This window comes from Mrakia frigida (genome assembly GCF_051309035.1).
Source record: "Mrakia frigida strain ATCC 22029 unplaced genomic scaffold BDY24scaffold_6, whole genome shotgun sequence".
In the NCBI taxonomy this organism is placed as follows: Eukaryota; Fungi; Basidiomycota; class Tremellomycetes; order Cystofilobasidiales; family Mrakiaceae; genus Mrakia; species Mrakia frigida.
The window spans coordinates 782,724-809,086 of NW_027481275.1; the positions used below are offsets into that span (position 1 = coordinate 782,724).

At 53.9% G+C, this 26,363-nt stretch overlaps 8 protein-coding genes across 8 annotated transcripts; 4 read left to right on the top strand and 4 right to left on the bottom strand.

Moving 5' to 3' along the window:
• Window positions 1–1,541: 1,541 nt before the first annotated feature.
• On the bottom strand, window positions 1,542–2,662 carry BDY24DRAFT_381039 (Tim10/DDP family zinc finger protein). The gene is made up of 7 exons (XM_076639275.1): window positions 2,505–2,662; window positions 2,378–2,402; window positions 2,230–2,308; window positions 2,072–2,158; window positions 1,932–1,965; window positions 1,720–1,791; window positions 1,542–1,632 (listed from the first exon to the last, which is right to left on the bottom strand). The coding sequence occupies exons 1-6, from the start codon at window positions 2,505–2,507 to the stop codon at window positions 1,726–1,728; spliced, it is 294 nt and encodes a 97-aa protein (XP_076499276.1). The 5' UTR covers window positions 2,508–2,662; the 3' UTR covers window positions 1,542–1,632; window positions 1,720–1,725.
• A 1-nt stretch (window position 2,663) lies between these two features.
• BDY24DRAFT_255004 (casein kinase I homolog) lies at window positions 2,664–5,782 on the top strand. Its single transcript, XM_076636811.1, has 11 exons — window positions 2,664–3,160; window positions 3,372–3,412; window positions 3,504–3,573; window positions 3,668–3,816; window positions 3,976–4,132; window positions 4,214–4,358; window positions 4,477–4,586; window positions 4,729–4,901; window positions 5,232–5,346; window positions 5,442–5,494; window positions 5,581–5,782. Exons 1-11 carry the CDS (start codon window positions 3,025–3,027, stop codon window positions 5,677–5,679), a joined length of 1,248 nt encoding a protein of 415 aa, XP_076499277.1. The 5' UTR covers window positions 2,664–3,024; the 3' UTR covers window positions 5,680–5,782.
• A 601-nt stretch (window positions 5,783–6,383) lies between these two features.
• Window positions 6,384–8,850, bottom strand: BDY24DRAFT_368944 (dual specificity protein phosphatase family protein; the record flags this gene model as incomplete). Its single annotated transcript, XM_076638039.1, has 10 exons — window positions 6,384–6,397; window positions 6,490–6,520; window positions 6,621–6,758; window positions 6,856–7,567; window positions 7,657–7,801; window positions 7,874–7,992; window positions 8,060–8,159; window positions 8,255–8,399; window positions 8,509–8,625; window positions 8,701–8,850. The coding sequence occupies 10 exons, from the start codon at window positions 8,848–8,850 to the stop codon at window positions 6,384–6,386; spliced, it is 1,671 nt and encodes a 556-aa protein (XP_076499278.1).
• Window positions 8,851–9,080: 230 nt separating this feature from the next.
• Window positions 9,081–9,747, bottom strand: BDY24DRAFT_381045 (uncharacterized protein). The gene has a single exon (XM_076639276.1). The coding sequence runs from the start codon at window positions 9,472–9,474 to the stop codon at window positions 9,196–9,198; it is 279 nt and encodes a 92-aa protein (XP_076499279.1). The 5' UTR covers window positions 9,475–9,747; the 3' UTR covers window positions 9,081–9,195.
• A 1,181-nt stretch (window positions 9,748–10,928) lies between these two features.
• Window positions 10,929–12,624, bottom strand: MRI1 (S-methyl-5-thioribose-1-phosphate isomerase MRI1; the record flags this gene model as incomplete). Its single annotated transcript, XM_076637284.1, has 7 exons — window positions 10,929–11,025; window positions 11,117–11,275; window positions 11,361–11,619; window positions 11,715–11,726; window positions 11,810–11,921; window positions 12,006–12,453; window positions 12,563–12,624. The coding sequence occupies 7 exons, from the start codon at window positions 12,622–12,624 to the stop codon at window positions 10,929–10,931; spliced, it is 1,149 nt and encodes a 382-aa protein (XP_076499280.1).
• A 325-nt stretch (window positions 12,625–12,949) lies between these two features.
• On the top strand, window positions 12,950–14,386 carry BDY24DRAFT_381050 (uncharacterized protein). The gene is made up of 6 exons (XM_076639277.1): window positions 12,950–13,071; window positions 13,179–13,758; window positions 13,849–13,853; window positions 13,916–13,918; window positions 14,008–14,194; window positions 14,266–14,386. Exons 1-6 carry the CDS (start codon window positions 13,000–13,002, stop codon window positions 14,283–14,285), a joined length of 867 nt encoding a protein of 288 aa, XP_076499281.1. The 5' UTR covers window positions 12,950–12,999; the 3' UTR covers window positions 14,286–14,386.
• Window positions 14,387–14,730: 344 nt separating this feature from the next.
• Window positions 14,731–16,810, top strand: IPP1 (inorganic diphosphatase IPP1). The gene is made up of 13 exons (XM_076639278.1): window positions 14,731–14,825; window positions 14,913–14,928; window positions 14,997–15,045; window positions 15,153–15,225; window positions 15,330–15,389; window positions 15,480–15,537; window positions 15,639–15,652; window positions 15,728–15,861; window positions 15,940–16,090; window positions 16,201–16,221; window positions 16,305–16,438; window positions 16,533–16,627; window positions 16,698–16,810. The coding sequence occupies exons 1-13, from the start codon at window positions 14,799–14,801 to the stop codon at window positions 16,733–16,735; spliced, it is 870 nt and encodes a 289-aa protein (XP_076499282.1). The 5' UTR covers window positions 14,731–14,798; the 3' UTR covers window positions 16,736–16,810.
• Window positions 16,811–17,538: 728 nt separating this feature from the next.
• Window positions 17,539–25,417, top strand: BDY24DRAFT_413024 (uncharacterized protein; the record flags this gene model as incomplete). Its single annotated transcript, XM_076643134.1, has 30 exons — window positions 17,539–17,618; window positions 17,798–17,965; window positions 18,076–19,687; window positions 19,771–19,868; window positions 19,948–20,233; window positions 20,313–20,382; window positions 20,463–20,651; window positions 20,714–20,847; window positions 20,911–21,013; window positions 21,081–21,119; window positions 21,191–21,239; window positions 21,305–21,365; window positions 21,435–21,518; window positions 21,590–21,722; window positions 21,803–21,874; window positions 21,951–22,096; window positions 22,178–22,522; window positions 22,604–22,765; window positions 22,842–22,867; window positions 23,420–23,453; window positions 23,837–23,866; window positions 23,960–23,965; window positions 24,051–24,074; window positions 24,156–24,185; window positions 24,394–24,430; window positions 24,523–24,582; window positions 24,664–24,714; window positions 24,831–25,114; window positions 25,246–25,286; window positions 25,396–25,417. 30 exons carry the CDS (start codon window positions 17,539–17,541, stop codon window positions 25,415–25,417), a joined length of 4,476 nt encoding a protein of 1,491 aa, XP_076499283.1.
• Window positions 25,418–26,363: the final 946 nt, after the last annotated feature.

The window sequence follows — 26,363 nt, forward strand, 5'->3', positions numbered from 1 at the left end:
AACGGGCTAGCTGGCGAGAAGAGGGGAGGAGGAGGACGTTCTCTTTGTTGACCGTGTGTGCTGGTCTTGTCTAAGGCGGGTGGGGTTGCGTTGGGTGAGAGGGGAGATGGCGTTGAGCGCAAAAGGGCGGCTTGCTTCTCTTCACAAGAAGTTCAAATACCTCCTCTCCTCTCTTTCTCTCGCTACTAGCTTCCATACCCAAACAGAGTCCCCGAGAACGCCCTCACAGCAGATTCGGTTCGTTCTCTCGCAGCTCATAGAGCTCTTAAGGAGTTTTCTCCTCAAAATTCTCTCCCTTTAACGAAGCTGGAGCGAGACAGGCGGTCTCGTTTTTTTTTCTTCTTTTCTTTCCGACGCCTCTGAAACTCGCTCGCGTGGGCGGAAACCGGAGCCAAATTTCCCTTCGCAGTCCTGATAGAACCTGAAGAAGGTCTGGAGGGGGATGTCTATGGATTCGGCTCGAAAGAGGGTCCTTTGACCAAGCAGGAAAACTTTTGAAAACTCAATTCGAGGCGTGTTCGCGACGCCCTCTGCTCATCTTCTTGTGCTTCTCCGCGTCGGAAGCACCTACGTAGACCTCCCTCGACCTCTTCAGAACCATGAAGGTTGAAACTGAGATCGTTCACAGGTTGCGAAAAACGTCAACAGCAAGTAGTAAAAAAACGCAACCATGCGATCGCGACGAGGCGGACTCAGAATGTCTCTGCTTCCCTGTTCGGCAGCCAGAGGGAGAGGAACTCTTTCAGCCTCCCTGCTTTTATTCGCTGCAAGTGATTTTTACGTCCGAGGTGTCGCCGATACAGCAGGTTTACAACTTCTTTCGACCAACCTGAAAGGGGACAAAATGAGCCGAACGAGAGTCGAAAACGCGTTTCTTCAGGGTCTAAGACAGTCAGGAAAGAAAGAGCTATCATGGATGGATCTAATCAGTAAGGCTAAAGATCCCCCCATCGCTACTCTGACAGGTTTGGAAACTTTTACCGACCCCTTCAAGACAGTCCGTTCCGACGCGTAACTTCAAGGCTCGACGCGTCGACTTGAATCCGACGTCTCCCATTGACCTTTCCATCTCGAATACTTGGAAGCAAGACTCTAAGCTCTAGAACCGACTCTCTTTCGGAGCATACGTGCCACTGTCCGCAGAGATAAAGTCGAGGCGAAGGAGTCCTCCGCGTCTCGACGTCGACCGAACTCCTTTCTCTTTTTCCCTACCTGCTCTCGACAAACCTCCTTCCTGAGCCTATCCAGTCTCACCACCAGCCCAATACCATATCCCAGCTTTCCCTTCGTTCACTTCTGGAGGTCTGCAAGAGCGAGGATACTCTAGTAAAAGGCGGACGAACCCTGGCTCGTGAATTCCCCTCGTCGTCGCGCCGACTCTCTGCTCCCCAAAGACGCGTTCCGACTGAGACTCCTCGGGACGTTGGGCACAGAGTAGGTCAGCAAGAGACTCGATCCTCCCCTTTTCGCACGACCCAATTCTTAAAGGTAGAGAACCGAGACGGAATCGACCTCGACGACGAGCCTCGATTTCGTTTCAATCGCCAGAAACTAATCATACAGATCCCACTGAAGAAGGTAGAGTACAAAGGCAGGGCGAGGCAGTATTACTGTTTTTTAGTTGGTTCAAGCCTTTGGAATTAACAAATCAGAAGAGGGACGATTGTCAGGTCGATTCGAAGAGAGCGAAGGGGAAGGAGACGAAGGGAAAGAACGAACGAGTCTCTACTGTCCACCGAACGAGCCCTGAGTCTGAGCGGCTCCTCCCATGGCCTGCATACGCTCTCCGACCTGTTCGAACAAAAGGACAAAGGAGAGAGGGGGGGGGAGGGAAGAGAAAGACGAGAGAGGGGAAGGGGAACGATGACGGAGGAGGTGAGCTCGAGCTTTTCGAAGGGAAAGAGAAGAGAAGGAAGAGAGAAGAGACGTACAGCAGCGTTGACGGCGAAGAACTTGGCTACACATCTGTGCGAGGGGAGAAAAGTGGGAAGGGTGGCGTGTGAGCTCAGAGGGAGGTGGGAAGGGAGGAAGGAGGAAAGAAGGGAATCGAGTCGAGCTCAACGCAACGCACCGGTCGACGCAAACTCCCTCTCCCTTGTTAAGATCTGCCTCAGCGTAGACGGTGGAGATGCACTTGGTATGACACGACCGCACGAGCCTGCGGAAGTTATAGATCGAAAAGTCAGTTTGGAAGCGAGGGTGAGCTTGAGAGAAAGCAAGAGGACTCACCTGTCGAAGATGTCCGAGATCATCGAGAGCTCTGCCTCAGCCATCTCGATCTGCTGGGGGTTGATGGATCCAGATTGAGCTGCAGAGACGAACGTAAAGACTGATGAGCTCTCAGAACGTGCGAGAGACATAGAAAAGAGGCACTCACCACCTGCTCCTCGGCCGAAGAAAGACTGGAAGGTGAGAAAGAGGAAGGAGGAGAGGATGCGTTTTGCGTGAGCTCCTGCTCGATGGAAAAGGATCGAATCGGTTCGGAACAAAAACGGGAAGCTTACCATTATGTAGAAGAAGGGGTGAGGGGGAGTGGGAAGGGAGGTTGGAGTTTTTTGGAGGTTGAGGGAGTGATGGTTTGGAGGTCGCTCTGCTTGGACTCGTTCTTTGCCCTGAAATCGAATCGACAAGGGCTCGTCCTTCCTCCTTTCCTTGCCTCCTCTCCTCCATCATCGACCCTCCCTCCCTTCCCACTCTTCGTATAGAGTCGCCCTCTTCCCTCCCTCCTTTCTTCTCCTCGGTCTCTCTCGATACCACACCTTCAAACAGGTCGTTCTTCGCTCCTCCCCTCCTCCCTCGCTCCTCTCTCTCAGGTCGACCATCCAAGCAAGCCTCCTCCTCCCTCCTCCTTCTTCCTCCCCTTCCATCAATCCGTCCACCTTTCTACTCTTCTTCGCTACTACGCCTACCTCTCCTCTTAATCAACAAGTCGGACTAGCCACTCTCGTTTGAAACCCTCCAACTCTCCTCCTTCCCTTCTCGCTTTCTTCGCGAACGGTCCTCTCCCTCTCGCGTCCTCCCTCCATGTCCGCCCACCACGTCTCCTCCTCCCACTCCTCCTCCCACGGAGGATCCGTCTCCAACTCGAGCAACGTAGTCGGTACTCATTACAGAGTCGGTAAAAAGATTGGGGAAGGTTCTTTCGGAGTCATCTTTGAAGGTCAGTCCCAGTCGATCCCTTCTTCTCCTCCCTTCCTAGCCTTCGCACGCTAGAGGGTCAACAAACACAACCTCCCTCCCTCCTCCTTCCATCGGTCCAAATTCGAGCTTCCAAACTTCCAAACTCGTGCTCTATCCTCCCGTCATCCCAACAGTCCTTATACCGTCGAAGGATCTCTCGAGCTGACCTTTCAACTCGTCTCATCTCAAAGGAACCAACCTCCTCAACTCTCAAACCGTCGCCATCAAATTCGTGCGTCTCCTTCCCTCTCCTTCCCTCCACCTCCTTCGCTCTTTCACGCTTCCAACTCACACCCACCTCTCCTCTTCCTCTACTCCTGCAGGAGCCTCGAAAGTCAGACGCACCACAGCTGAGGGACGAGTACCGCAGCTACAAGATCCTGAGTGGATGTCGTTCGTCCCTCCCTTCCTCCCCTTCCTCAGCTTTTTCTCCTTCGTTCAAGATGAAGCTGACTCCTCTTTGCCTTCTTCGTCATCTTCTCGTCAGCCGGTATCCCTCAAGTCTACTACTTTGGAAACGAGGGACTGCACAACATCCTCGTTATCGATCTCCTCGGACCTTCCCTGGAGGACCTCTTCGACATGTGTGGTCGAAAGTTCAGCATCAAGACCGTGGTCATGACCGCTAAGCAGATGGTGAGTAGAAGGCTTCTATTCCGCTTCTTCTCGAGGACTGTCGAGAGTTGGGCTGAGAAGGGTAGGAGGCGAAGGAAGAGGAGAGGGAGCGATGAAGGAAGGAAAGGAGGAGCGAGAGCTGACCTCCCATCTCGCTCATTTCCGATCTCCTCCTCTCAGCTCACTCGAGTCCAAACCATCCACGAGAAGAACCTCATCTACCGAGATATCAAGCCCGACAACTTCCTCATCGGTCGACCTGGAACGAAGGGAGCCAACACCGTTCACGTCGTCGATTTCGGCATGGCGAAACAATACCGAGATCCCAAGACGAAGCGTGAGTCCTTGCTCCACTCAAGAGGTTGAGGAGACATTCGATGCTGATTTTCCTCGTCGCTGGGTGTTCGTTTCAAAACAGAGCACATCCCGTATCGTGAGAGGAAGAGTCTGAGTGGAACCGCTCGGTACATGTCGATCAACACCCATCTGGGTCGAGAGCAGTCTCGGAGAGACGATCTCGAGGCTCTCGGACACGTCTTCTTCTACTTCCTGAGAGGATCTGTGTGAGTACCATCGACTTCCTTTCATCCGAAGAGCCACCTTCGCTCGTACCTCCTCGTTTGAAACGCGTGGCTGACGAGCTCCTCTTTCCCTTCGATCTCTCCTTCTTTCCTCGAGCAGCGGTCTGCCATGGCAAGGACTCAAGGCTGCTACCAACAAGCAGAAGTACGAGAAGATTGGAGAGAAGAAGCAGTCGACGCCGATAAAAGATCTCGTAGAGGGTTACCCTGGTCCGTTCTCTTTCCTCCCTCGCTTTTGCTTTGACCTTCTCCTCTCCCACTCGCCTCCTCTCCTTTCTTTTTCGAGATCAGTCTCGATCTCTCTTCCCGTCACTAACTCATCTCGTCATCGTCTTGCTTCGTCTCTTCACAGAGGAGTTCGCCATCTACCTCAACTACGTTCGGAAACTCGGATTCGAGGAGACGCCAGACTACGACTTCCTTCGAGAGCTGTTCACCAAGGCGCTCAAGAGCACTGGAGAGGTGGAGGATGGAATCTACGACTGGATGCTGTTGAACGGTGGAAAGGGATGGGAGGCTAGCTCGGTGAGTTCTTCGTTCTCCTCGGTTGTTTCGAGTCGTCGTCGTGAAAGGAGGGACGTGAAGGAGGAGATGACTTGAGCTGCTCGTCCTTTTCTCCTTCAACAGTCGGCTTCGAACCTGTTGGCTCAAGCTTCCAACGCTGGAAACGATGGTCGACAACACCGAAGTCGTACCGACCGAGAGCGGGAACGAGCCGAGAGGGATCGAGTGCGTGCTGCTCAGGCCGCTGCTGGAGGAGCCGTCGCTCCACCTTCACGTTCGTCCTCGTCTCTTCCTTCTCTTCCTTTCGAGACCTCGGCTGAACTTTCTCTCATCCTCTCATCTATACAGCAGCAGCTCTCGTCCGGAACGAGTCCGTCAACAACCGAATCGCCGCCGTTCGAAAGTCAGCTCAGGCTCAACCTCCCAACGGATCGACCCAGGCCATCGTTGGAGTTTCTGCTGCCTCGTGAGTTTATCCTCTTCCTCTTCGTTCTTTTTCTCGCTTTCGCATCTATCCTGTACTCACCTTCCTTGGGATTGTGGCACTCGCTGACTCGCAAGCCCCCTTCCTCAATCTCGCCGTGGCAGCTCGCAAGCTCATCCCTACGCGACGGGTTCGTTCTTCGCTCTCTCTCAGGTCTCTTCCTTCGCACTCGAGTCCTGACCTTCTCCTCGTTTTTGTTCGTTTTTCGCAAAACAGACAACGTCCCTTCATCCTCGCCGTACTACGAAAACCAACCCGAACCCACTCGAGGACTCTCGACCCAACCTCAGGCCGCTGCTCAGGCGACACCGATGAACGGAGGATACCAGGACGACGGAGGACACGGACAGCCAACAGGCGCCAAGAGGTTCTTCTGCTGCTGCTAGTACAGTGCAGTCTCTCTTCGCTCGCCCCTCCGAATCGGGACGCGTCGTTTCGCTTTCGTCTTTCCGTTTTTTACTTCGTTCGTTCTCAGGGTCTCGTTTTTGTTCTTTCGTTTTGCACTCCTACACACCTCCCATTAGCTTAACTCCCTCGTATGCTCCTGCCCACATCCATCCTTGCCTTTCCATCCCTCCCAGAAAAACTCGCACCCTGTTTTGGTTTTTGACGGCAACCCCTCTCTCCCTCCCTCCCTCCTTCCCTCTCGTTTCTCTCGCCCTTTTAATACATCAACCCCCTTTCTCCCTTCTCTACCTATACCTTTTCGTTCTTCTTCTCGTCTCCCCACCGGTTCTCCTTCTTTGGTTCTCTTTTCTCTTTCGTCGTTGCTCATGTTTTACCTTCTTCCCGTTCCTCGTTCGGTCGATCCCGTTTTCCTTCTTGGATACTCTTTTCTCTTTCTTCTCTTTTATCCCTCGCTTGAGTCTTTTTTGCTTTTCTTAACTAGAATCGAAACGAGGTTGGTTTCTTTGAGTCGAACGAACGAACTCGGAGAGAGGCAGACATAAAGAGACCGTGACATAAAACGAGGGATTCTGAGAGGGATTGAAGAATCGTATGCAACTAGGTAGATGCGATTAGAAGGCAATGTCTGTGAAGAGAAAGGAAAGCGAAGAAGAGAGGGAGGGAGGAGAGTCAGAACGAGGGGAGAGACGAAGGAGAGAAGCAAGAACGAGAACGTACCATCGACTTTGGAGCGATGGAGGCAGAAGCCCTGGATATGTCGAAAAAGGAGCAAAGAAAGAAAGAGGAGTCAGTTTGAGCAGGAACGAAACAGAAAGAGAGACACGTCGAGAAAGAAAAACGAAACGAACAGGCGTGATCCACTCCTTGCAACCACACTTCGACCCCGCCCAATCGAAGCTCCCGATCTTGGCTTTACACCTCTCGTTGGGACATAGGATCTTGCCTGCGAGCTGACCTGTTGAAATCGACGAGTCCATCCAGCTCATCTGTGTTCCGAGACGACGAACGGAAAGGAAGAAGAACGAGAACGAGTCAGCTCGAAGGGACGAAGAGGTCGCTGTGAGAGAAAGGCTGGAAACTCACGGGCTCCAGGAAGTAACCCGAGCACTTGGGGTTCGTGAGGATGGGAGGAGGGAGTGGTGTAAGAGCTGTGAAGCTCGGTCGACGGGACGAAGGTCCGGACGGAGGAGTTGGAGTCGCTGTCGCTGTCGGCGTGGGAGTTGGTGGAAGGAGAGGAGTGGAAGGTTTGAGGGACAGTCTCGACAAGCTGAGTCGACGATGAAGAGGGGAGTCGGTATGGGAGTCGAGAGGTGGATCCGACGAAGGGGGTGGGAGTCCAGTCGAGGGAGTCGTTCGCAGCGGCGACGGTTGTTCTTCCTCCTCGTCGTCGTCGTCGAAAGGAGAGTTGTCCGAGACGGTCGTGACGGAGAGGAGGGAAGCAGAGAGAGCGGCGAGGAGGGATTTGGTTCTCGCTCGAGCGATGGCCGGAGGGATGGTTCGAGGAGCGGGGTGGGTTTCTGGAGGTCCGTTGGGGACGACGCCGAGGAAGGGAGGAGCAGTAACGATGGGAGGCGGAGGTTGGGTGCTGGAGGAGGAAGGGACTCGGTCTTCGATCTCGATGGCGGTGAGAGCGAGAGGGGAGGAATGAACGGGAGTGGTACCTCCGACGCTGGGAGATCGGGTGTGAGGAGTGGATCCGGAGGGAGGTTGAAAGATGGAGGTAAAGGCGAGCGGAGGAGTTCCAGCTGGGGTCTGTTGAGCGTGAAGGACGTGTTCTCGGAGAGCTAGCTCCCGTCTGAGATGGAAAAAACGAGGTTGGGATCAGTTGGGGCGGCAGTGACAGTGAAAGGTCGGTCATGAGGAGGAGCAAGAAGAAGGACGAACCGACAGCTGCCGCAACGCAACTTTCTTCGACGATACGCGTTCGTGCTTGACGGAGATGAAGGTCCGCTGCCGCTCATGGACGAGGGCCGAGAGGGACCTGGGTACTGAGCGAAGTGGGTCGAAGTGATAGCTGAGCCATCTCCGTCTGAGAAGAAAAAAGGAGGGAAGAAAGTCAGCTCAGTCGCGACGGGAAAGAGGAAGGGAACGAAAAGCTCACTGAGAACCTCCGTCACGACTCTATCACGATAAAAGTCTCTTGTCGCTCGATCCTTATGAGAGACTCGATACTTGGCTGCTCCAAAAATCTCCAGTTGAGCGAGGAAAGCGTCGGAAGGTCTGGAAAGAGAATCAACAGCGATCGATCAGCTGAGCTCTCTCAGTCGAGGGCAAAAGAAGAGCTCACTGAATGCAGCGACGAGCTCGACGGATGGTAGTGAGAGCATCTTCGACAGATAGCTCATGCTCAGACATCAGGTAAGCTGCAACAACGGTCGCTGAGCGAGCTGGAGGAACGAAGAGAAGGGCAAGGGGAGAAATCAGCTCGACTGCAAGGAAGGACGAGAAAGCAAGGCAGAACTAGTAGCGACGAGAGACTCACACATGCCAGCCTGGCAGTGAACAAGTACTCCTCCTTCCACATCGTCCGAGAGAGCTTGTCTGATGTAGTCGACGGCAGCAGGAAGATGAGCGAGCAGATCAGCGCTGGGGATGTCGTCGACGGGGATGGTTTGAGAGTCGATGCCCTAGAGACCAACAAGCAGCAGCTGCGAGTCAGCTCTACATCTCTAGCAGCATCTACATAGTCACCAAGAAGTGTAGGTGGTCGAGGAAGAGATGAAGAAAGGGACTTACTTCCGTCGTCGGAACGCTTCCTCGCAAGACTGAAACGACTCGGGTGATCCCATGCAGTTTGAGCGTCTCCCCATCCGTTGCAGCTTGTATGTCTCCTATCCAAAGACCAGGTAGCACCTGCAGATATCGAAGAAAGACACGGTGAGCTACGTAAAGCTCCCTGGGAGGGGAAGAAGGCATGGAAAGACGCACCTCGTTCAAGTGGGTATCGACGTCCTCGACCGTCTTGCCTTCCTCCTCCAGCAGTCTATCCACGGGATCTACTTCCAGAGTGGATGCCAAGTCGTTCCCGGCGACGTCTGATAGAGCTGGAGATGGGTTTGGAGACTCGAAGAACCGCATGGTGCGAATGAGGTGATGGTTAGCAAGAGAGGAGGAGGAAGGACGTTGAGCTCGGCGTCCTCTCCCTTTTCCCTTTTTACATCGACGTCATCAGAAAGCACGGTGGAAAATTTGTTGCTCGTCTTCTGCTGGGCTAAAGGTAAGCTCGAACGCAGGAGATCTCGAAATTTTCAGCGCAATGCTCAATGCGAAGCATTTCCTTGCTGGGTCGTCGTCCAGTTGAGCTCAACTCGTCCTTTCTCTCGAGGGGCAGATCGTCCCCAGGAGTTGAAGCTCACGCTCAACAGCCTCGTGCCGGAAAAAGTGTACTGTCATCAAGAAATGTGAACCGAAGGACTCCTAGATCTATGGCCCTGTAGCGAAATGCCTGCCAACTTGTGCGTCCGAATGACTCTCCCTCTCCCAACGTCTTCCAACGAAGCCCTTGAGCGTAGCTAGTATCGGAAAAGACTTTGTTGCCCCACCAGGATTAGACGGAGTCTCTTCCGATGCTATCTGTGAAAGAAGAGGAGGTACGAGGCGGTCAGCGAGGGAAACCAAACGAAGGAAAAGAGACGACGCGCCTGCTTTCGGGAACTGCAGCGTAAAAAAAATGAAGATCAGAGCACAATTGTACCCCACCATGAGTCCCCCAGCACTGATCTGAAGAGGGAGAGGGGGGGAGGAGAAGGCGAGGAAAGGAAGGACGGCGAGGCGAAGAGACGCGTCGAGGTCAGCTTGATCGAACGAACGAACGCGACTATGACTACGAAGACTCCCCAAACTACCGAAGCCGATTACGAAGACTCCTCAGATGACCGAAGCCGTGTCGAAGTCTTGAGTCGAAGGGCACCTGGAAAGGAAAGAGTTCAGCTCGAGCGACGCGTCCCTCAGGACTCTCGATCTCAAGCGATCGCTTACCAGAAATTAGCGGCAACTCCCTTCTGACACCTTACATAAAGGCGTAAAGACTCATGATTGACTCCAGGAAGGAGGATCGACCATAGCTGTAGAGGAACGAGTCAAGGTCAGGTCGACGCTTAAGCCGGACGCGTCCGTCCTCACCGCTTCTTGCCCTTCCTCCTTGACCTTTGAGCAATCCAACACAAATGATGGACTCACGATTCCAAGTATTCAAACTCTAATAGTGTGAACCGGCATCGTGGGATCGTCGAGTTTGGAAACAGCGGCGCGTACCCTGAGGGAGAGGACGAGGGCGAGGTCAGCAATCTCCTTGCCTCCCGATTCTACAGATGACGAAGAAATTGGAGGGAATTAAAAAACCTTCGTAATCGAGGTAGGGCTAGGTTGAACAGGTTTATCAGGTCGGGAAGCAGGCAGAGCTCGGTTCTGAAGTCGAAGCTCACCGAGTCCTCCTCCGGTTCGTCAGTCGACTATCGGCGTCGAACTGATTCCAGCCTCCTTCGAAGGCGATCTTATCGGCGGGATACTCACAGTTTGGGTCGTACTGCGAGAGAGAAAGAAGAAGGAGGGAAGAGGGAAGGAGATAAGGCTGAGGTTCGGTTGAAGTTCAAACGCGCTCCCTCCGTCCGAAGAGACAAAAACCACAACTCACAGGAACACCACCCTTCGAAAAATTCTGGAGAGCCACGGCATCGGAGCGTCTAGAGACTGAAATCGACATCTCTGTGAGCAGGACGAGGGAGCAGGTGGTGGTTGAGAGGGAAGAGAGGATTTCCACGCCTTCCCTCGTCTGCAGGCACGAGGAGAAGGAGACGAGACAGGCGGAGTGGACCAATCTGGACCCCTTGTCGTTGAGTGGAGTCTGTGCGATTAGACGGAGAAGAAAAAGAGCGCTCAGCTTGAGATTTGGACTTCGAAGGTGTCCGAGGATCGAAGATGAGAGGTCTCCTCCCAGGAAGGTTTCTCATCTCCCAAGCAAGAGGATCCGATGTCAGCGATCCTTCGTCGAAAGAGCCACGAGGAGGAAGAGGTCGGCGTCGGAAGCATGGGAGGGGCTGAAACGTCGGAACGAGGGCTGGAGGGTTGCTGAAGTCGTCCCGCTCCTCTCTCCTCGCTTTCCTTTCCTCCTCTCTGAGAGCCACACCAAAACTTCTCGCGATCATGTATTTCTCTACTCAGCTCATATCTATCCGCCCTCCGATGTTCTCTACCACTCTCCTCTCGGTTACAACAGCGTCGATAAGCTCGGCAGGCGTGACGTCGAAGGAAGGGCTGCAAAAAGGAAGAGAACGACGAAGGATTAGCGCTTGTTTTCTTCTCATCGAGGAAAGAATGAAAGAGCCAAACGGAAACAGGTACTCACTTGTAGCACTGAGAGTAGTCCAGAGATCCAACGCCATCGGGAGTGATCTGAACGGTTGAAAGGTCGACGGTGGGCGAGGACGACGCGACTCCGTTCGTCGAGACGAGCTTTCCAGTGAGAAGAGTGAGCTCTCGGGAAGGTCGTTGCTCGATAGGGATGCTGAAGATTGAACGAGCGAGGTCAGACAGGTCGAAATGGTCGAAAACAACGAATTGAAACCAAAGAACGAAAAGTAAAGACTCACCCAGAGCCATCAAGAACGGAAAGGTCAACGGTAGCCTCAGGAGCCACAATCACGACCCTCACTCCGTGCCTCTTAGCGAGGACAGCAGCGTTGTAGGTTCCAACCTTGTTGGCGGTGTCTCCGTTTCGAACGACTCGATCAGCTCCTACGACCAACGCGTCGATCTGGTGGTGCTGGAAGAGGGATCCGACCATGGTGTCGGCGAGGAGGGTCGAAGGGATCTGAAGGGTGAGAAGCTCGAGGGAGGTGAGGCGGGAACCTGGAAGTAGAAGAAGGAATGCGAAAGGAGAAGGGACGCGAGGCAAGAGGTCAGTCGAGAAAGAACGAGACGCAGGGGAGAGGAAGCAAAAATACCTTGATGATAAGCTGGAGTAAGATACAGAGGAGTTAGTGAGCTAGACGCTTTTTGAATACATACCTCGAGGCGAGCAGCGAGCTAGGGAACTCACGAGCAGTCTGAGTGTAGTAGGCTCTTCCGAGTCGTCCTGTTTGAGAGAGGTTGGTGATGACTCCGAGAGCTGTTCCCATTCCAGAAGTAGCGAGGGATCCAGTGTTGCAGACCTGATCAGAAGAAGGTGTCGAGATCAGTCGTTGACCAGGAGGAAAGATGAAGAAAGGGAGGAAGAGCGAGGGCTGAGGACGAACGGTAAGAATTCGGATGTCCTTCGTCTTGCTAGTGACTTTCGCGATCCAGTCAGCTCCCCTCTGACTCATGAGGATGTTCCTTCCCAAATCCTCGACGTGAACCTCCCTTCCGACCTCGACGACCTTCTTGACAGCGTCGTCGACGGACGATCCAGCCTTGACCGCTTCCTCTCCTGCCTTGTACATCCTTCCCATCGCCTCTCCGAGATTGACGGCTGTGGGACGAGCTCCATTAAGGTAGACGGTCTTCTCCTGCAGGTAGGAGAGGAAGGACTCGGTGGTGGCGAAGATGGTTGGACGAGGGGAAGAGGCGATGGAGGTTGCGAGGACATGAGCGAGCACCAGGCCAGCGAGTGATCCAATGGCAGGAGCTCCTCTGATCTTCATGCTCTTGATGGCATCGAAAGCGTCTTCGAGAGTGTCGACGGCTTCCCATTGAACGACGTGACTGAGGAAGGGTGAAAGGGAAAGGTGAAAGAGAAGGTCAGAAGGAAGCAGAGGGAGGAGGGAGGGAGGAAGGAAGAAAGTTGAGCTCGAAGCAAAGGAGAGGAACTGACGGGAGGAGGAGCTGGTTGACGATCTGAACGGATCCATCTTCAGCGAGCTTGAGAGAAGACATCATCGTGGGAGCAGTGGTGGCCATGATGAGAGAACTAGAAAAGGTGGTGGAGGGAGAAGGTGAGGGTTGAAGGGGAGGAGGGAAGGAGTCGAAAATGGCGAGCTCGACCTTTCGGCCTTTCTCTGAGCACGTTCTGCTCGAACGAGGCGTCAACTTTTCCTACTAGATTCTTAGGATTCTAGTAACCTTGGGTGTCAAACTTCTCAGGTCGAAAATTGAACTTGAAGAAAATCTAACAAACGACGAGCCGGAAACGGTTCAAGCTTGCAGCGTTCGTCGGCTCAACAACCGCTTCGGCCTCTCCTTCTTCTCTCCCTCAACGTCAACCTCCCTCACCGCCCTCCTCTTTCTCTTTGGCCCTTCTCGATACCTCGAATGGCTGCCCAGGAGTCGAGCTCGAGTCAGGTCCCTCTGCCATCTGCTCAGGTGCTGCAGGACAAACCACTCGTGAGTCCTCTCCGCTGAAAAGAGAAGGAAACGTCGAGCTCGTCCCTTTCCCTTCTTCTCACGCGTTCACTCACTCTGTCCTTGTGCTGCTTCTCATTCTCCTACAGTTTGCAGATCCCGAATCTCTCTCCTCCTCTCGCTCTCCAACTCCTCAACCTTCCAAAGCGATCCCCATCCCCATCCCCATCCCTCACCCAGCAAACAAACATCTTCAACTCGACCTTCCCGCTCCTCCCTCGCCTACCTTCGCTCCCTCAACCTCGTTAGGAACTCTTCGAAGCGCATCCTCTCACTCCCAGTCCCTCAACAACACTGTCAACCCCTCCCCAGCTCCCTCTCTCAAGCCTTCAAAGAGCCAGTCCTCCAAAGCAGGAAGGAAACGAAGCAAATCGACGGCCACAACCTCGTCGGTCAACTCGTCAGGACGGCCCGTCGCTCGATACCCTGCTCTTCCACCTACGAGTCCCGTCGATGGAGCAGGTCATAAGAACTTCGAAGCCTTGTTCTCATTGGACAGGCAGCCGACTCGACTGCCGGAAGGTCAAGGAGTCGGTTGGGCTGGAGGACCGATGAGCTTTCAGGACGGAGGAGTCGAAATGGAGCAGGTCGTGCCGAAGGAGAAGATGATAGAGGGTTTGAACGAGCAGGCCAGCTTAGCTGCTATGCGCAGAATGAGTGGAGAAGGTCGTGAGTCTACCAAGCATCCCTTTGACGACGGATCCGAGAGCGAGGCTCATCTCTCCAGTTTCCTTCTTCTTCTTCGCTCGCTTTTCTGTGCTTTAGCTTTGTAAGTCCACCTTCCTCCAGTCTTCCGTTTCTAGACGACCACGAGCTGACTTTTCTTGATATCTCCCTTCCTTCTTCCAGAGATGGTGAGCCTACCGTTCAACGCGTGTCAAGTCGACCTTTTCTGACGCGTCTTCGTTCTCCCTCCTAGCCTATCTCCCTCAATCAGGACCCAACGCCTTCTCCACTCAAGCTTACCGGCGTCACCCTGGAATGGTCTTCGATCCTACATCAGCAGCAGCCATCGCCGAAAAGGAGGAAAACTCTCGAATCGCTGGTAAGACGGGTCTTGGGTGGGCGGTTTGCGTCTCGGGAGTGTGTTTGTTCGGGTTCACAGGTGAGCCAGGCCCTCTCATGTGTCTCCTTCGACTCGACCCATCTAACGTTTTCTTTGTGCTTTTCACGTAGACTGCTGTTGCTGCTGCTAAGGCCGAGCGCTCGTTCTTCTTTCTCTTCTTTCTCCTCCCTTCCCCCTTTGTTTTCGTTTCTCTCGACACTGTTTCTCTCGACACTGTTTCTCTCGACCCTGCTATCTCCCTCGCTTTGCTTAACGTACCTTACGACCCTTTTATGTTCTGCATCGTCCGTCTTGCTAGGCATCTATCCTATTTAATCGTTTCGTTGACCGCTTTCTTCGCGACTCGACTCGCTCACCGTCCGTCCGAATCTCTGAGCAGCTCCCGCTCCCTTCCTCAAAGAAGGGTCCTGGCTTTTTTCAAGGAGAGAACTACCCTCTACCTTCATCTCGATGAGCTTCATCCCAGAACCACAGATAAATCCTATCGAACCGCCCTTCTGAACGAACGGTCGCCATGGAAATCAAACCGAAAGGCGTGACTTCAAGAGTTCGTTTCCTTCTCGTTCCTTGACCTCACACGCCCACCATTGCCTCCCTACGGCTCTCCCAAACACTTAAACACCTAACACCTACTACCGGAAGAATGTCTTACGGAACCAGGCTCATCGGAGTGAGTCCTTTTTTTTGCTTTGGTTCCCCTTGCAGGAAGGGCTGGAGCTCATCGCTTCCTCCTTCTTTTTCTTGCTTCCTTTCAAAGGCCCCCAACACCCTCGGTTCGTTGTTCTTTTTCGCTCTTTCTTGACACTGGGCTCGAAGCTGAACTCCCTTTCGTCTCCCTCAGACCACCGAGTCTTCATCGAGAAGGACGGACAGGTCGTTTCTCCTTTCCAGTTGGTCCTTCTTTCCTCTCCCCTTCCCTCCTTCCCCATCTCCTGACTTCAGCCGCTGACCTTCCCTTTCCTCCTCCTTCCTTCCTTCCTTCCTTCCTTCTTTACAGTGACATCCCTCTCTTCGCTGACGAGGGAAAGACTGTTCTCAACTTTGTCGTCGAGGTTCCTCGATGGACCAACGTTCGTTCCCTCTCCTCCTTCCCTCTCCTCCATCTCGGCCGACCTCAACGCTCACACTTCTCCTTCTCGTCCACTTCTTCTCGTTCTTTCTTCGCTCCATGTAGGCCAAGATGGAGATCTCCAAGGAGGAGGCCTACAACCCCATCAAGCAGGACATCAAGAAGGTGAGTTTTTCAATCTCATCTACCGACTTCTTCCGCCAACTCATTTCGCCTTCTTCCCCTCTTTCTTTCCTACCTCTTTTCTGCTTCTAGGGCAAGCTGAGATTCGTTCGAAACTGCTTCCCTCACCACGGATACATCTGGAACTACGGTGAATCTTCGTTTCACCCTTGAGATGGGACTGCTCCCTTTCGAACGAAGCTGAGCTGATGAGCTTGCTCCCTCCCTTCCCTTTCCCTCCCTCCTCTCCAGGTGCCTTCCCCCAGGTTCGTCGACTCTCCTCTCGCTCTCGCTCAAGATCTTGAAGCTCACCTTTTTCCTCCTTCGATTATTATCTACAGACTTGGGAGGACCCTACCCAGATTCACCCCGAGACCAAGGCCGCTGGAGACAACGACCCTCTCGACGTCTGTGAGATCGGAGAGCAGGTCGGATACGTTGGACAGGTCAAGCAGGTCAAGGTTCTCGGTATCATGTGCGTGCAGTATCTTACTCCACTTCTCATATAGCCGTTCGCTGACCGAGATCATCTGTTCCTGCTTTGAATCTACAGGGCTCTCCTCGACGAGGGTGAGACTGATTGGAAGATCATCGTCGTCGACGTCAACGATCCCCTCGCCTCCAAGCTTAACGACGTCGAGGACGTCGAGAGGCACCTTCCTGGACTTATCCGAGCAACCAACGAGTGGTTCCGAATCTACAAGGTGCGCTTTTGTCTCGTTCTTTCGCGTCGCGAGGGCTGAACGAGTCGGCCTCTTCCTTCGCCGTCTTCTCGGAGCTGATCTTTACATATTTGCTCTTCTTCTGGCTACAGATCCCTGATGGAAAGCCCGAGGTTTGTTCTCTTTGCATTTACACGCGATCGTCTACTCGTTCAACCGAAATCTGACCTGGTCTCGTTCTTTCTCCTTTCTTCAGAACGTCTTCGCCTTCTCCGGAGAGGCCAAGTCCAAGAAGTACGCCGTCGAGATCATCCACGAGTGCCACGAGGCCTGGAGGAGGCTCATCTCTGGAGAGTCGCCCGCTAAGACCAAGGACTACGATCTCTGCATGTTCGTCTCGTCTTCGCCGTCTCGTCTCCCTCGATACTTCTCCTCTCCTCTCCCTCACTGACTTTCACTCTTCGTTCGTTCTCATGCTCTGCAGTGCCAACCAGTCGGTCGAGTCTTCTCCTGGATACACCACCGTCGTCAACGCCCCCGCCGACTCCAGGAAGCCCGCTGCTCCCATTGATGCTTCGAGTACGTCCTCGTTTTTTCCGACGACCTCGAGTCTCTCGTCACTGACTGCCGCCTCCTGTTTGCCTTTCAGTTTCCAAGTCGTTCTTCATCTCCTCCGCTGCCGTTTGAAGCTTAACAACGGCAAAGTTGTGATGATAGTTTTCTGCTTTTCTGGCTCTTGATTTGAATGACGTGTCGGATTGACTTTTGGCGGTGGTCGCGCTCGAGCTCGAGAGGAGGAAGGACAGCGCAAGAGCCCACTGAGTTGCCTCTCCTAAATGAACAGGCTGTACGCCATACACTCAAAAGGTGTCGAAAGCACGGTTGACTCGAAGAATCCAAACCCGCAGCGAAACGAGGGAAGAGGGGAAAGAAAGGGTCGGGAGGCGAGGAGGTGAGAGTTGTCCTCGAACCATCTCCTTCTCCTCCCTCTCCTTCTTGCTCCTCTCCTCCTCTCCCTTGTCTTCCCTTTGCCCAGATACTTCTAGTTTTAGTCAGTCAAAACCTCGACTCTGCGCGTGCGCACAGCAAGACCTTCAGGTGAGTTGTGTATACGACCTCGTGCTGAGAAATCGAAGAGCAACGAAGAGCGAGCTGACATCTCTCGACTTCCGTTTGGTTTCTTTCTCTTCCCTTCCCTTCTCCTCTCCGCTTTCAGGTCAACGACTCCCTTACAAGCTCACTAGAGTCTCTCTTCCCTTGTCTTTCTCGCACCACTCCCCATAATACTTTGACCTTTGAAACCCCGTGAGTCCATCGAGAAGCCGTCGCCAAAAGATGGGGAAAGGGAGGAGCGAGGGAGGACGACGTTTCTGCTTGGTTCGGTCCAGCGACACGCCCCTGAGCAAGTTTTCTGACATACTTTCACTTTCTGACTCTCTACAGAACACCCGAAGCTCCCTCTCTCCTCTTTCGTCCCTCACTTGTTGGACATGACCCTGAATCCGACCAACGAACCCATCAAGGGGAAGACTCCTCCTCCTTTGGCTCCTAGCGCTCTCTTCGCAAAGAGGTAAGCTCAAATTTTCACACTGTGCTACTCGCAGGCTTCCTAACAGTAGAATAGAGGGGTCGAGAGCGTTGAAACTGGACGTAGACTTCGACTGGAGGCGAACGCACGGAGCTGACGACCTTCCCTTCGCTGCCCTCTCCGACCCTCCCTTCTTCTTCATCTCGCTCTCGTTTTCACAGAGCTCGAGAACTTCAAAGCGAGGCCCAACCTCAGCTTGCACCCTACCGACCTCCAGCACTTCGAGGGAACTCGTCTTCCTCTTCGATCTCGCAGGCCGAGAGCGACGAAGGAGGAGAAGGAGGTACGAGCTCGTCGTACGGCAGCGGTTTCCGTAGGGCGAGAGCTGGGTGAGTCGAAACGAGGATCTTCCCTGTTCACTCGCTGCGATAACAGGGTTCCCTCGTCAACCTGTAACTGACCGTCTTGTCTGTTCCGGGCCATCTTCCCCTCCTTTCAGTACTCTACCCTCGAACCTCGCCTTCGTCGCTTCGAAATACGCTGCTCCCTCCTCCTCTCTCTCCAACTCCACCACTCCCAACTCCGCTCAACAGTCCAACACCAGCAGCAGTAGCACTCCAACGGCAGCTTCCTCCGGAAACCTCACTCCAGCTCTTCGTCAAGTCCTCGCCAGCTCGAACGGACGAAACAGATCGGGGTCCCTGACCCTCCCAGCCCAAGGTCTCTCGAACGCGGCCTTCGGAAACGGCGTGTTTGGGATGTCGAACGCCTGGCTCTCCAGCAACAAATCTCCTCTCAGGTACGAGGAGATGAGCCCTAGTCCGTCGAACGACTCGATGGCAGGAGAGGATCACTCGACTCGAGTTCTCGACTACCTGGGACTCGCCGAACCCGCGACGGCCCACTCCTTCATCCCAGCTACTCTCAGCGAGCTTCGAGCTCAGGCTCAGGCTCAGATCTCGATCTCCAGGAGTCGAGCCAGCACGGTCTCAAACCCTTACCGAGGGACGAGGAGCGCTCTCTCGGGAGCTTTCCTTCCAGGATCGTCGTCGTACGCGGAGGATCTCGTCGACGAGGAGCAGCTTCAGCATCAGACGAACGGATACGATCCCTCGATGGACTACTCATCAGCAGCAGCAGCGAACACCTACCTCGTCCCTTCGTCGCTCAGTCATCTCCCCAACTCGTTCAAGAACTCGACCCATCTCCATCCCAACAACCTCAACAGACCCAGAGCTACGAGCGTCGGGAACCTTCTCGACTCTCCCACCAACAGGAGGACTTCCCCAGTAACTCGACACGAGCAGCAGCACCAGTACGAGTCGACGGATCCCTACGCCAACCAGCCAAACCCCAACGTCGGTCTCGCTCCCGTCCTCAAGCGTCCCACCGGAACCTTCCTCGAACGACCTCACTCGGAGCTCGATCTCGCTCATCTTCATCACGAGAACAACGGTCAACAACAACGCTTCAACAACAACGGAAACAACCACTCGACGTCCAACACTCCTCGAGCTCACACTCCCGAAGTCGGACTCGGACTCCAAGCTCCTCCTCAGGCTCCTCCTTACCAGCAACAGCAGCAGCAGCAACAACAGCAGCAGTCCCTCCCTGGAGCTCAGATCCCTACTCGAAGTCTTTGGCTCGGAAACCTCGACCCCGAGATCACGACGTCCGAGTTGATGCACATCTTCCACACCTACGGAGCCATCGAGTCCCTTCGTCTCCTCCCCGACAAGGAGTGCGGATTCGTCAACTTCGTCGTCAAGGAGGATGCCATTCGAGCGATGGAGGACGTCAGGAATCGATTGGGAGGAAGGATCTCTGCGACCGGAGGAGGAGGACCCGTTCGGGTTGGTTTCGGAAAGATCGATAGCGTTCCCTTGGGACCTGGAGAAGCCCCTCAGATCGTCGGAGGACCTGCTGGAGGTGTTGGAGGAGCGTTCGCTGGACCTGGAGGACCTGGATCGGAGAGTCAGACGTCGCCGACAAGAGCACTTTGGGTGGGATCGATCCCTAGTTCGACGACGCCAGCGAGGCTGCTCACGATCTTCTCGGTGTACGGACCTGTGGAGAGTGTGAGGGTTTTGACGCACAAAAACTGTGGATTCGTGGGTGTTCCTTCTCATTTTTTCTTCTGCTCGTCGCGTCGATCAAAGCTGACTTTCCATCCCTTCCCTCTCTTTCTTCGCAGGTCAACTTCGAACGTCTCGATTCCGCCACCGTCGCTCGAAAGGCTCTCAACGGATGGGACATTCTCGGCCCTGAAGTCGGTGCTATTCGAATCGGATTGTGAGTCTTCGTTTCGTTTCCTCTTCGATGGAACGCGTCTCGACCTCGTCTGACTCGATCTCGTTTCCTTCTTCCTCAGCGCTCGAGTCCCCAGCAAGACCGCCCCTAACGGAGTCCCTTTCGAAGCCTCTGGGATGCCTGGAATCGCCGATCTCTCCGTCGGAGCCTCGATTCACGCTCTTCGACAGATCAAGGGCGTCTCAGACGTCCCTGCCGACCAACAAGTCCTCGGAGGTTCAATCGAAGACTACAGGAGCAACCTCGTTATCGATCTCATTGGAGCTGGAGAACACAAGCTGGTTACATCGAGCGAAGCTGCTCCTACTGGTCCTGCTCCTTGGGTCGCCTCGGTTTCGGACCAGCAGGTTCGTTTCCTTCGACGCGTTTTGTCTCTCTTCGTCTCCTTCTTCTCGTACTGACCTTCGTCTTCTCTGGTTTCAACAGATGATTATGCGAATCCTCAGTGGAGGAGGGAACGATCCTCAGACCGAAGCCGATGTTCAGTCCGTCGCTGGTGAGTTGGAACCGAATCCGACGAGCCGAGTTCGAACCCGATGCTGACTCTCCTCCCCTTTCCTCGTCTCGTCCTTACAGAATTCGCCACCCCTGCGACCTACTACACCGCCATCCCTCTCATCAACGATCGAACTCTCAACCGAAGATTCGACGCTGCCAAGCTCAGGGAGATCAAAAAGAGACTCGAGAACCCTGCATGCAGCATCGAGGACTTTGACGAAGTTGCCAACGAAGTCATGGACGACGCTGTGGATCTTTCGAGCGACCGTGAGTTCCTATCTACCGTACTTCTTCATTTGCGGAGAAGCTTACATATCTTCCTTCTTCAGACATCGGAAACACCGTCATCCAGAAGGTTTACGAGAAATGCTCTCCTGCTCTCAAGCTCATGCTCCTCGAACGAATTGCTCCTCACCTCGCTGCCATCGGATGCCACAAGAACGGAACTTGGGCTGCTCAGAAGGTTTGTCCCTTTCCTTTCGCCTGCTTCGACCAGAGATGCTGACTCGACCTTCGTCCCCTTCAGATCATCGACTGCTCGACGACTCCGGAAGAGATCGCCATCATCGCTCAGAGTCTTCGACCATATACTCCTCCTCTGCTACTCGACTCGTTTGGAAACTACGTCGGTACGTATTGCAGTCTTGGTGCCGTGAACGACGAGCTAACGATCTCTTCGACCTGTCGTTCAACCAGTCTCGATCTGCATGCGATTCCTCGCTCCTGCCAACGACTGTGAGTCTTTCTCACTCTCTTCTCCCACAATATATTCTCGTACTGATCATGATTTCACTTCATTCGTCCAGTCATCTTCGACGCGATCTGCGACCGGCTTTGGGAGGTCGCTCAGGGAAGGTGAGTCGAACTCCTCCTCTTTCGTCTCGTCTTTCGAGCGCTGAACAGCTTTTCCTTCTTCTCAGGTTTGGAGCTCGAAGTCTCAGGACATGCTTGGAGAGCCTTCATACTACTGCGAGGCAGAAGGTTCGTTCTTTCTCCTCTCGTCTCCTCGAGAACTACTCCGACTGACGTCGTGTCCCTTCTCTCTCACAGAAACGCGTCGCCGTCGCTGTCGTTCTCAACTCGATTCCTCTGGCGACGTCGCCTAACGGAGCTCTTCTCGTCACTTGGCTTGTGGTTCGTTCTTCTTCGCTCTAGTTGGACAGCAGAGCTTCGCTGACTTTGGCTCTCGGTTCCTCTCCTTGCAGGATTCGTCGAGTCTCCCTGGACGATTCAGACTTCTCGCTCCTCGATTTGCTCCCCATCTCGCCCATCTCTGCACTCACAAGCTTGCCTCGACTGCTGTGCTTCGAATCATCAACCAACGGTCTGATCTCGATGGTGAGTAGAGCCTCGAAACCTCGGACGAGTCGACGAGTCGAGAAACGAAGCTGACCTGCCCTTCTTCTCTTCCTCTTCAGCTTCTCGACTCATCTTGAACAAGATCTTCGCCTCTCCCAACGATCAGGTTCTCATCGATATCCTCGGAGATCGTGAGTCTCTCGTCTCTCTTCGAAATTCTGCATCTCGAGCCCACTCTAATCTCTCTCGAGCTCGTTCTTCTTCCAGAAATCCACGGAGTCAACGTGATCCAGAAGATCGTCACCTCGACTGCTCTCGATGCTGCCGAAAAGGCTCCCCTGATCGAGGCTACCAAGAAGGTCCTCCTTCACCTCCAGGTCTCTGCCAGTCAGTCGTACCGAAGGTTGCTCGAGGTGAGTGAAGACCCGTCTTTTTTGACATTCGATCTTCTTTCCTCATCAACTGACCTTCCCTCTCCTTCTTTAACTCCCCAGGACGTCGGACTACCTCACGTCGCGCCTCCTCCTACAGCAGCTCCCTCGTCGTTCCCAGCCGGAGGAGGTTTCGTTGGAGGAAGGCAGCAGAACCAAGGAGCTCGATACGCTCCCGCCTACCCTTCCTACGCTCTCAACCTCCCGATGACCTACGACCCTTCGATGATGATGGGCATGTCGAACCTCTCGGTCAACAACTCGTGGTCTCCCAACCTCGCTCCTCTCGTTATCGGAGCAGGAGGTCAGCCTTCGTTCGGTCAAGCGATGGGAGTTCCAGCGGATCAGTACGGACACAGCACTCCTCCTACGTTCTCTCCCACCTCAGATCCTTTCAACCCTTTCGCTGTGAGTTATCAACCTTTTCTCGAGACCGAAGAGCAGTGAGAAGCGAGTCCCTAACGTCGTTTCATCTTCTCTTTCCTCCAGAGTCCTCCTCGAGCCCAAACCCAACTTCCTCCAGGCAACTTCCGACGACCCAGCGGTCGAGGAAGCGATAAGAGCACCAACGGGAGCGGTCAGAGCACTCCTCAGCAAGGTCAGGCGTCTGCTTTCGAACCTCAACCGTGGCAAAGAAGGCAGGACCATCTCGTGAGTTTACGATCTTTCTCGTTCTCGTGCGCGTCCGAGATCTCCTCGCTGACTCTCGTTCTCGTCCCGCCTTCAGCAGTACGGAATGCAGGCTCAGATGGAGTACGCTGGTGGCTTTGCTGGTCAGCCTTGATGGCTTCCTTCCTTCTCATCTCAATAAACCACATCTCTTTCCCTCCTCTTTTCTTTCTCGTCGTCGTGGTCTGTTTTCTACGTCCCGCTCTCGCCTCGCCTCGCTCTTGCTTTTCGTTTTGCTTGATCTCTCTCCTCCCTTGTAGAACGGACACGTCTTTTCCTCTTTGTTCTTTTGCTTGAATCTCTCTCCATCCCCCATTGTGTTACTAGCAGTTTTTTCTCCCTCGTTTGCATCTGTTTCTTTTGAATCCAGCTTCCCGCGTCCCATCGTGCGACCGCTCCCTCTCCTCTTCTTCTTCTTTCTTTTGCTTTGCTGCCTTCCCAAAGAAATCCTCGTTTGCCACCTTCATTTTGGTTCGTCTCTCCTTTCTTTCCTCTGTCCCATAAAACTCCTTGGGTTAAAACCTTCCCACTCTGAAATGCGAATCGACGGCCGCAGCGGGTCTCGAAGAGGGAGCTGAGGAGGAGGGGAGGCGGAGGAGGTCTCTCTCAACGTCCACCTTTCCTCCGACCTTCTAGACTCTCCATCCACCCCGCTCCCACCCCTCACCCCGTTAGTAACCATCTTGTACCAACTCTCGAGGAATACGGATCTTTCCCAGCTGGATATAGAGACGGAGGAAGGGAGGGAGAAGGAGGAACCGAGCGTTGTTGTCTGGCCCTCGAGTCAGGCGACGTCCGTCCATCGCTCTTTCTACCTCTTTGCGACCTCGTAGAGAGATGCAAGGGGTATTCAGATATAGAGGGAGGTCGTAGCTATCGGATGATGGGCTTTAGGGTGTAGAAAGAGGTGTCTGTGGTCTGTAGATTTGGGATTCTAGACTGACGTTCGCTCCTCTTTCGTTCAATCGCCCATGCTCCTCCTCCTCTCCTCCTTCCCCTCCTTCGTCTCTCCATCTCCTCGAACCAACCTCCCTTCTCTATCCTGTCTCTCAGTCTCTTATACATATGCAGACCATCAAATGTGTACGTTCTCTCTCTTCTTCTTTCTCTGTTTGCGCTTCTGTTCTCCAACTGACCCGCCTCCTTCCCATCCTTCCTCTCTCTCACGTTCAACAGGTCGTCGTCAGTATCCTCAACTCTCCCTCTGTCGATTCTACCTATCTCTCGTTCACTTACGCTCTCCCTTCTTCTCGCTCTTCTTACATAGGTCGGTGACGGAGCTGTCGGAAAGGTGAGTCTTTGCTCGACCTCGAGAGAAGGAGCGTGCAAGCTGATCGCTCAACCTGTCCTTCACTTCCTCCCTTCCCATCAGACCTGTCTGTTGATCTCCTACACTACCAACGTTCGTTCACCGCTTATCTAATCCGTACATCACACCAACCGTAGCTGACTTTTCCCTTCCATGCCTCTCTCGTCTTTACAGAAAGTTAGCACCTCTTTCGAACCCCTCCTCTCCCCTCCTCTCCCTCCTTCCGCCCCCTGTGCTCGCGAACCCCTCGACAGACGATCCTGATCCCATCCTACGCTTCCCTTGCCGTCTTCTTCTCTAGTTCCCAAGCGAATACGTCCCTACGGTTTTCGACAACTGTGAGTAACGCAGCGCCTTGAGATCTGAAGAGAAAGAGAGCTCGAAGCTGAACCCTCCTTCCGGTGTTTCCCCTCCTTCCTCCTTCCCTCAGACGCGGTCACGGTCATGATTGGAGAGGATCCTTACACCCTCGGACTGTTCGATACTGCCGGTTCGTTCATAGTTACGTTGTTTAATCTGTTGCACTGAGCTCGTCGCTGAAATCGACCTCCGTTCTCGTTCGCTTCTCCAGGTCAGGAGGATTACGACCGACTTCGACCCCTTTCCTATCCTCAAACCGACGGTGAGCCCTCTCTCTCCCTTCCAACCGATCACATCCTTTACCCTCCCTTCACTTTGGTCCCGAACTCCTCTTCCTTCGAAGCTGACTCGTCCTCGTTCCCTCTCCCTTCCCTCCAGTCTTCCTCGTCTGCTTCTCCGTCACCTCGCCAGCGTCGTTCGAGAACGTCAAGGAGAAATGGTTCCCAGAGGTTCATCACCACTGCCCGGGAGTCCCCTGCCTCATTGTAGGAACCCAGGTCGATCTTCGGGACGACCCCGCCGTCCAGGAGAAGCTCGCCAAACAGAAGCAGCGACCCGTTCAGCACGACGCTGGAGAGAAGCTCGCGAGGGAGTTGGGAGCCGTGAAGTATGTGGAGTGCTCGGCGTTGACGCAGAAGGGGTTGAAGAACGTGTTTGACGAGGTGAGTTGGTTGGATTTGGGTTGAGAAGGAGGGAGGAAGGGAAGGGAGGGAGATGCGTTTGGACCGTCGAGTCGAGTCGGTTTCGGAGAGTGGTAGCTGATCCCTTTTCGTTCCGTTCTTTCTCCATACAGGCCATCGTCGCTGCCCTGGAGCCACCCGTGGTCAAGAAGAAGTACGTTCTCCGTCTCTCTTTTCTCCTCCTCCCCTTCGCGTCTCCCTCGAGCTCGAACTGACCCACCCTCCTTCCTTCCCTCCTCCTCATTTGATTTCGCACCTCCCAGGAAGGGATGCACAATTCTTTAAATAGAGAGATCAAAACCTGCCTACCTACCTACCCATCCACCTCCTCCTTTACCATCGTCTAGACTTTCCGTCCCTCCCGTTCCTTCGCACTCTCTCCCTCCCACCCACACGCGTCTCGCACCCACACCTACGACCGACCTCCCACCTCTGTACTACTCTTTCGCCCACCTTCCTTCGGAAACACTCCCATCCCACCCAGACTTTTTTTTTCCCCTTTCGAAGTAAGTATCTCCCGACGCGTTGCTCTTCTTTTGCCCTCTTCGAGGTTTACCTAACTCTTCATTACAATTTACGTTATTCTCCGTTTCGCCTCTTCTTCTACTCTTTTTTTGGCTCCCCAGGTTTTTCTCTTCTCCTCTCTCTCTCTCTCTCTCACGCTTGTCGTTCTCGGTCTAGGTTTTTCTCGGTTTCTTTCTTGCCAAGTTGCTTTTGCGTTTCTCTCTCTCTCTCTTTTCTCAAGCTGAAGGAGGAGAGGTTGAAGGAGGGTGGAGTATTTTGAATCTTTGAACTGAACTGGTTGGAAGTGCGGAGGGGAGAAAGAAAAGAGGGAGAGGGAGCGAGCGAGCGAGACGACGAAGTGGTAGATAGGCTGGAAGGCGGGGTAGAACCGTCGAACGAGAGTAGACTCCTTCTCTGCTGGGAAAGTCCCGAATAGGGTCTTGATAGCGTTGCTCTGGACGGGACGAAGAGACTCAGAACTGAACATCGAAGAGGTTTCGTCGACGCGTCGCCTGGCCTGGATGGACCGCCCTCGTTCCTCGCTTCTTTCTCTCGTTCTGAGTCCCAGAGGTTCAGATACTAGATGACGGCAGACGAGAATTATGGTCCTTCCAAAAATGGTTCAAAAATCAAAACGAAAAATTGGAAGATCGAGCGTCATTCGATCTCAAGCGGGCGAAGGAAGAACGAGAGTTCCACCGACGCACTCTCCCTCCCTCCCAACCAC

Bases quoted from the DNA above. Each gene is read 5' to 3' on its own strand.
- BDY24DRAFT_381039 (XM_076639275.1), bottom strand. The intron at 2,309-2,377 runs GTGAGTGCCTCT...TCGTCTCTGCAG, and splicing joins CTTCGGCCGAGGAGCAGGTG to CTCAATCTGGATCCATCAAC. The intron at 1,792-1,931 runs GTACGTCTCTTC...TTGTTCGAACAG, and splicing joins TCTTCGCCGTCAACGCTGCT to GTCGGAGAGCGTATGCAGGC.
- BDY24DRAFT_255004 (XM_076636811.1), top strand. From the start codon at position 3,025: ATGTCCGCCCACCACGTCTCCTCCTCCCACTCCTCCTCCCACGGAGGA. The intron at 3,413-3,503 runs GTGCGTCTCCTT...CTACTCCTGCAG, and splicing joins AAACCGTCGCCATCAAATTC to GAGCCTCGAAAGTCAGACGC. The intron at 4,133-4,213 runs GTGAGTCCTTGC...GTTTCAAAACAG, and splicing joins CCGAGATCCCAAGACGAAGC to AGCACATCCCGTATCGTGAG.
- BDY24DRAFT_381045 (XM_076639276.1), bottom strand. From the start codon at position 9,474: ATGGTGGGGTACAATTGTGCTCTGATCTTCATTTTTTTTACGCTGCAG.
- BDY24DRAFT_381050 (XM_076639277.1), top strand. From the start codon at position 13,000: ATGGCTGCCCAGGAGTCGAGCTCGAGTCAGGTCCCTCTGCCATCTGCT. The intron at 13,072-13,178 runs GTGAGTCCTCTC...ATTCTCCTACAG, and splicing joins TGCTGCAGGACAAACCACTC to TTTGCAGATCCCGAATCTCT. The intron at 14,195-14,265 runs GTGAGCCAGGCC...CTTTTCACGTAG, and splicing joins GTGTTTGTTCGGGTTCACAG to ACTGCTGTTGCTGCTGCTAA.
- IPP1 (XM_076639278.1), top strand. From the start codon at position 14,799: ATGTCTTACGGAACCAGGCTCATCGGA. The intron at 15,226-15,329 runs GTTCGTTCCCTC...CGCTCCATGTAG, and splicing joins AGGTTCCTCGATGGACCAAC to GCCAAGATGGAGATCTCCAA. The intron at 15,390-15,479 runs GTGAGTTTTTCA...TTCTGCTTCTAG, and splicing joins TCAAGCAGGACATCAAGAAG to GGCAAGCTGAGATTCGTTCG.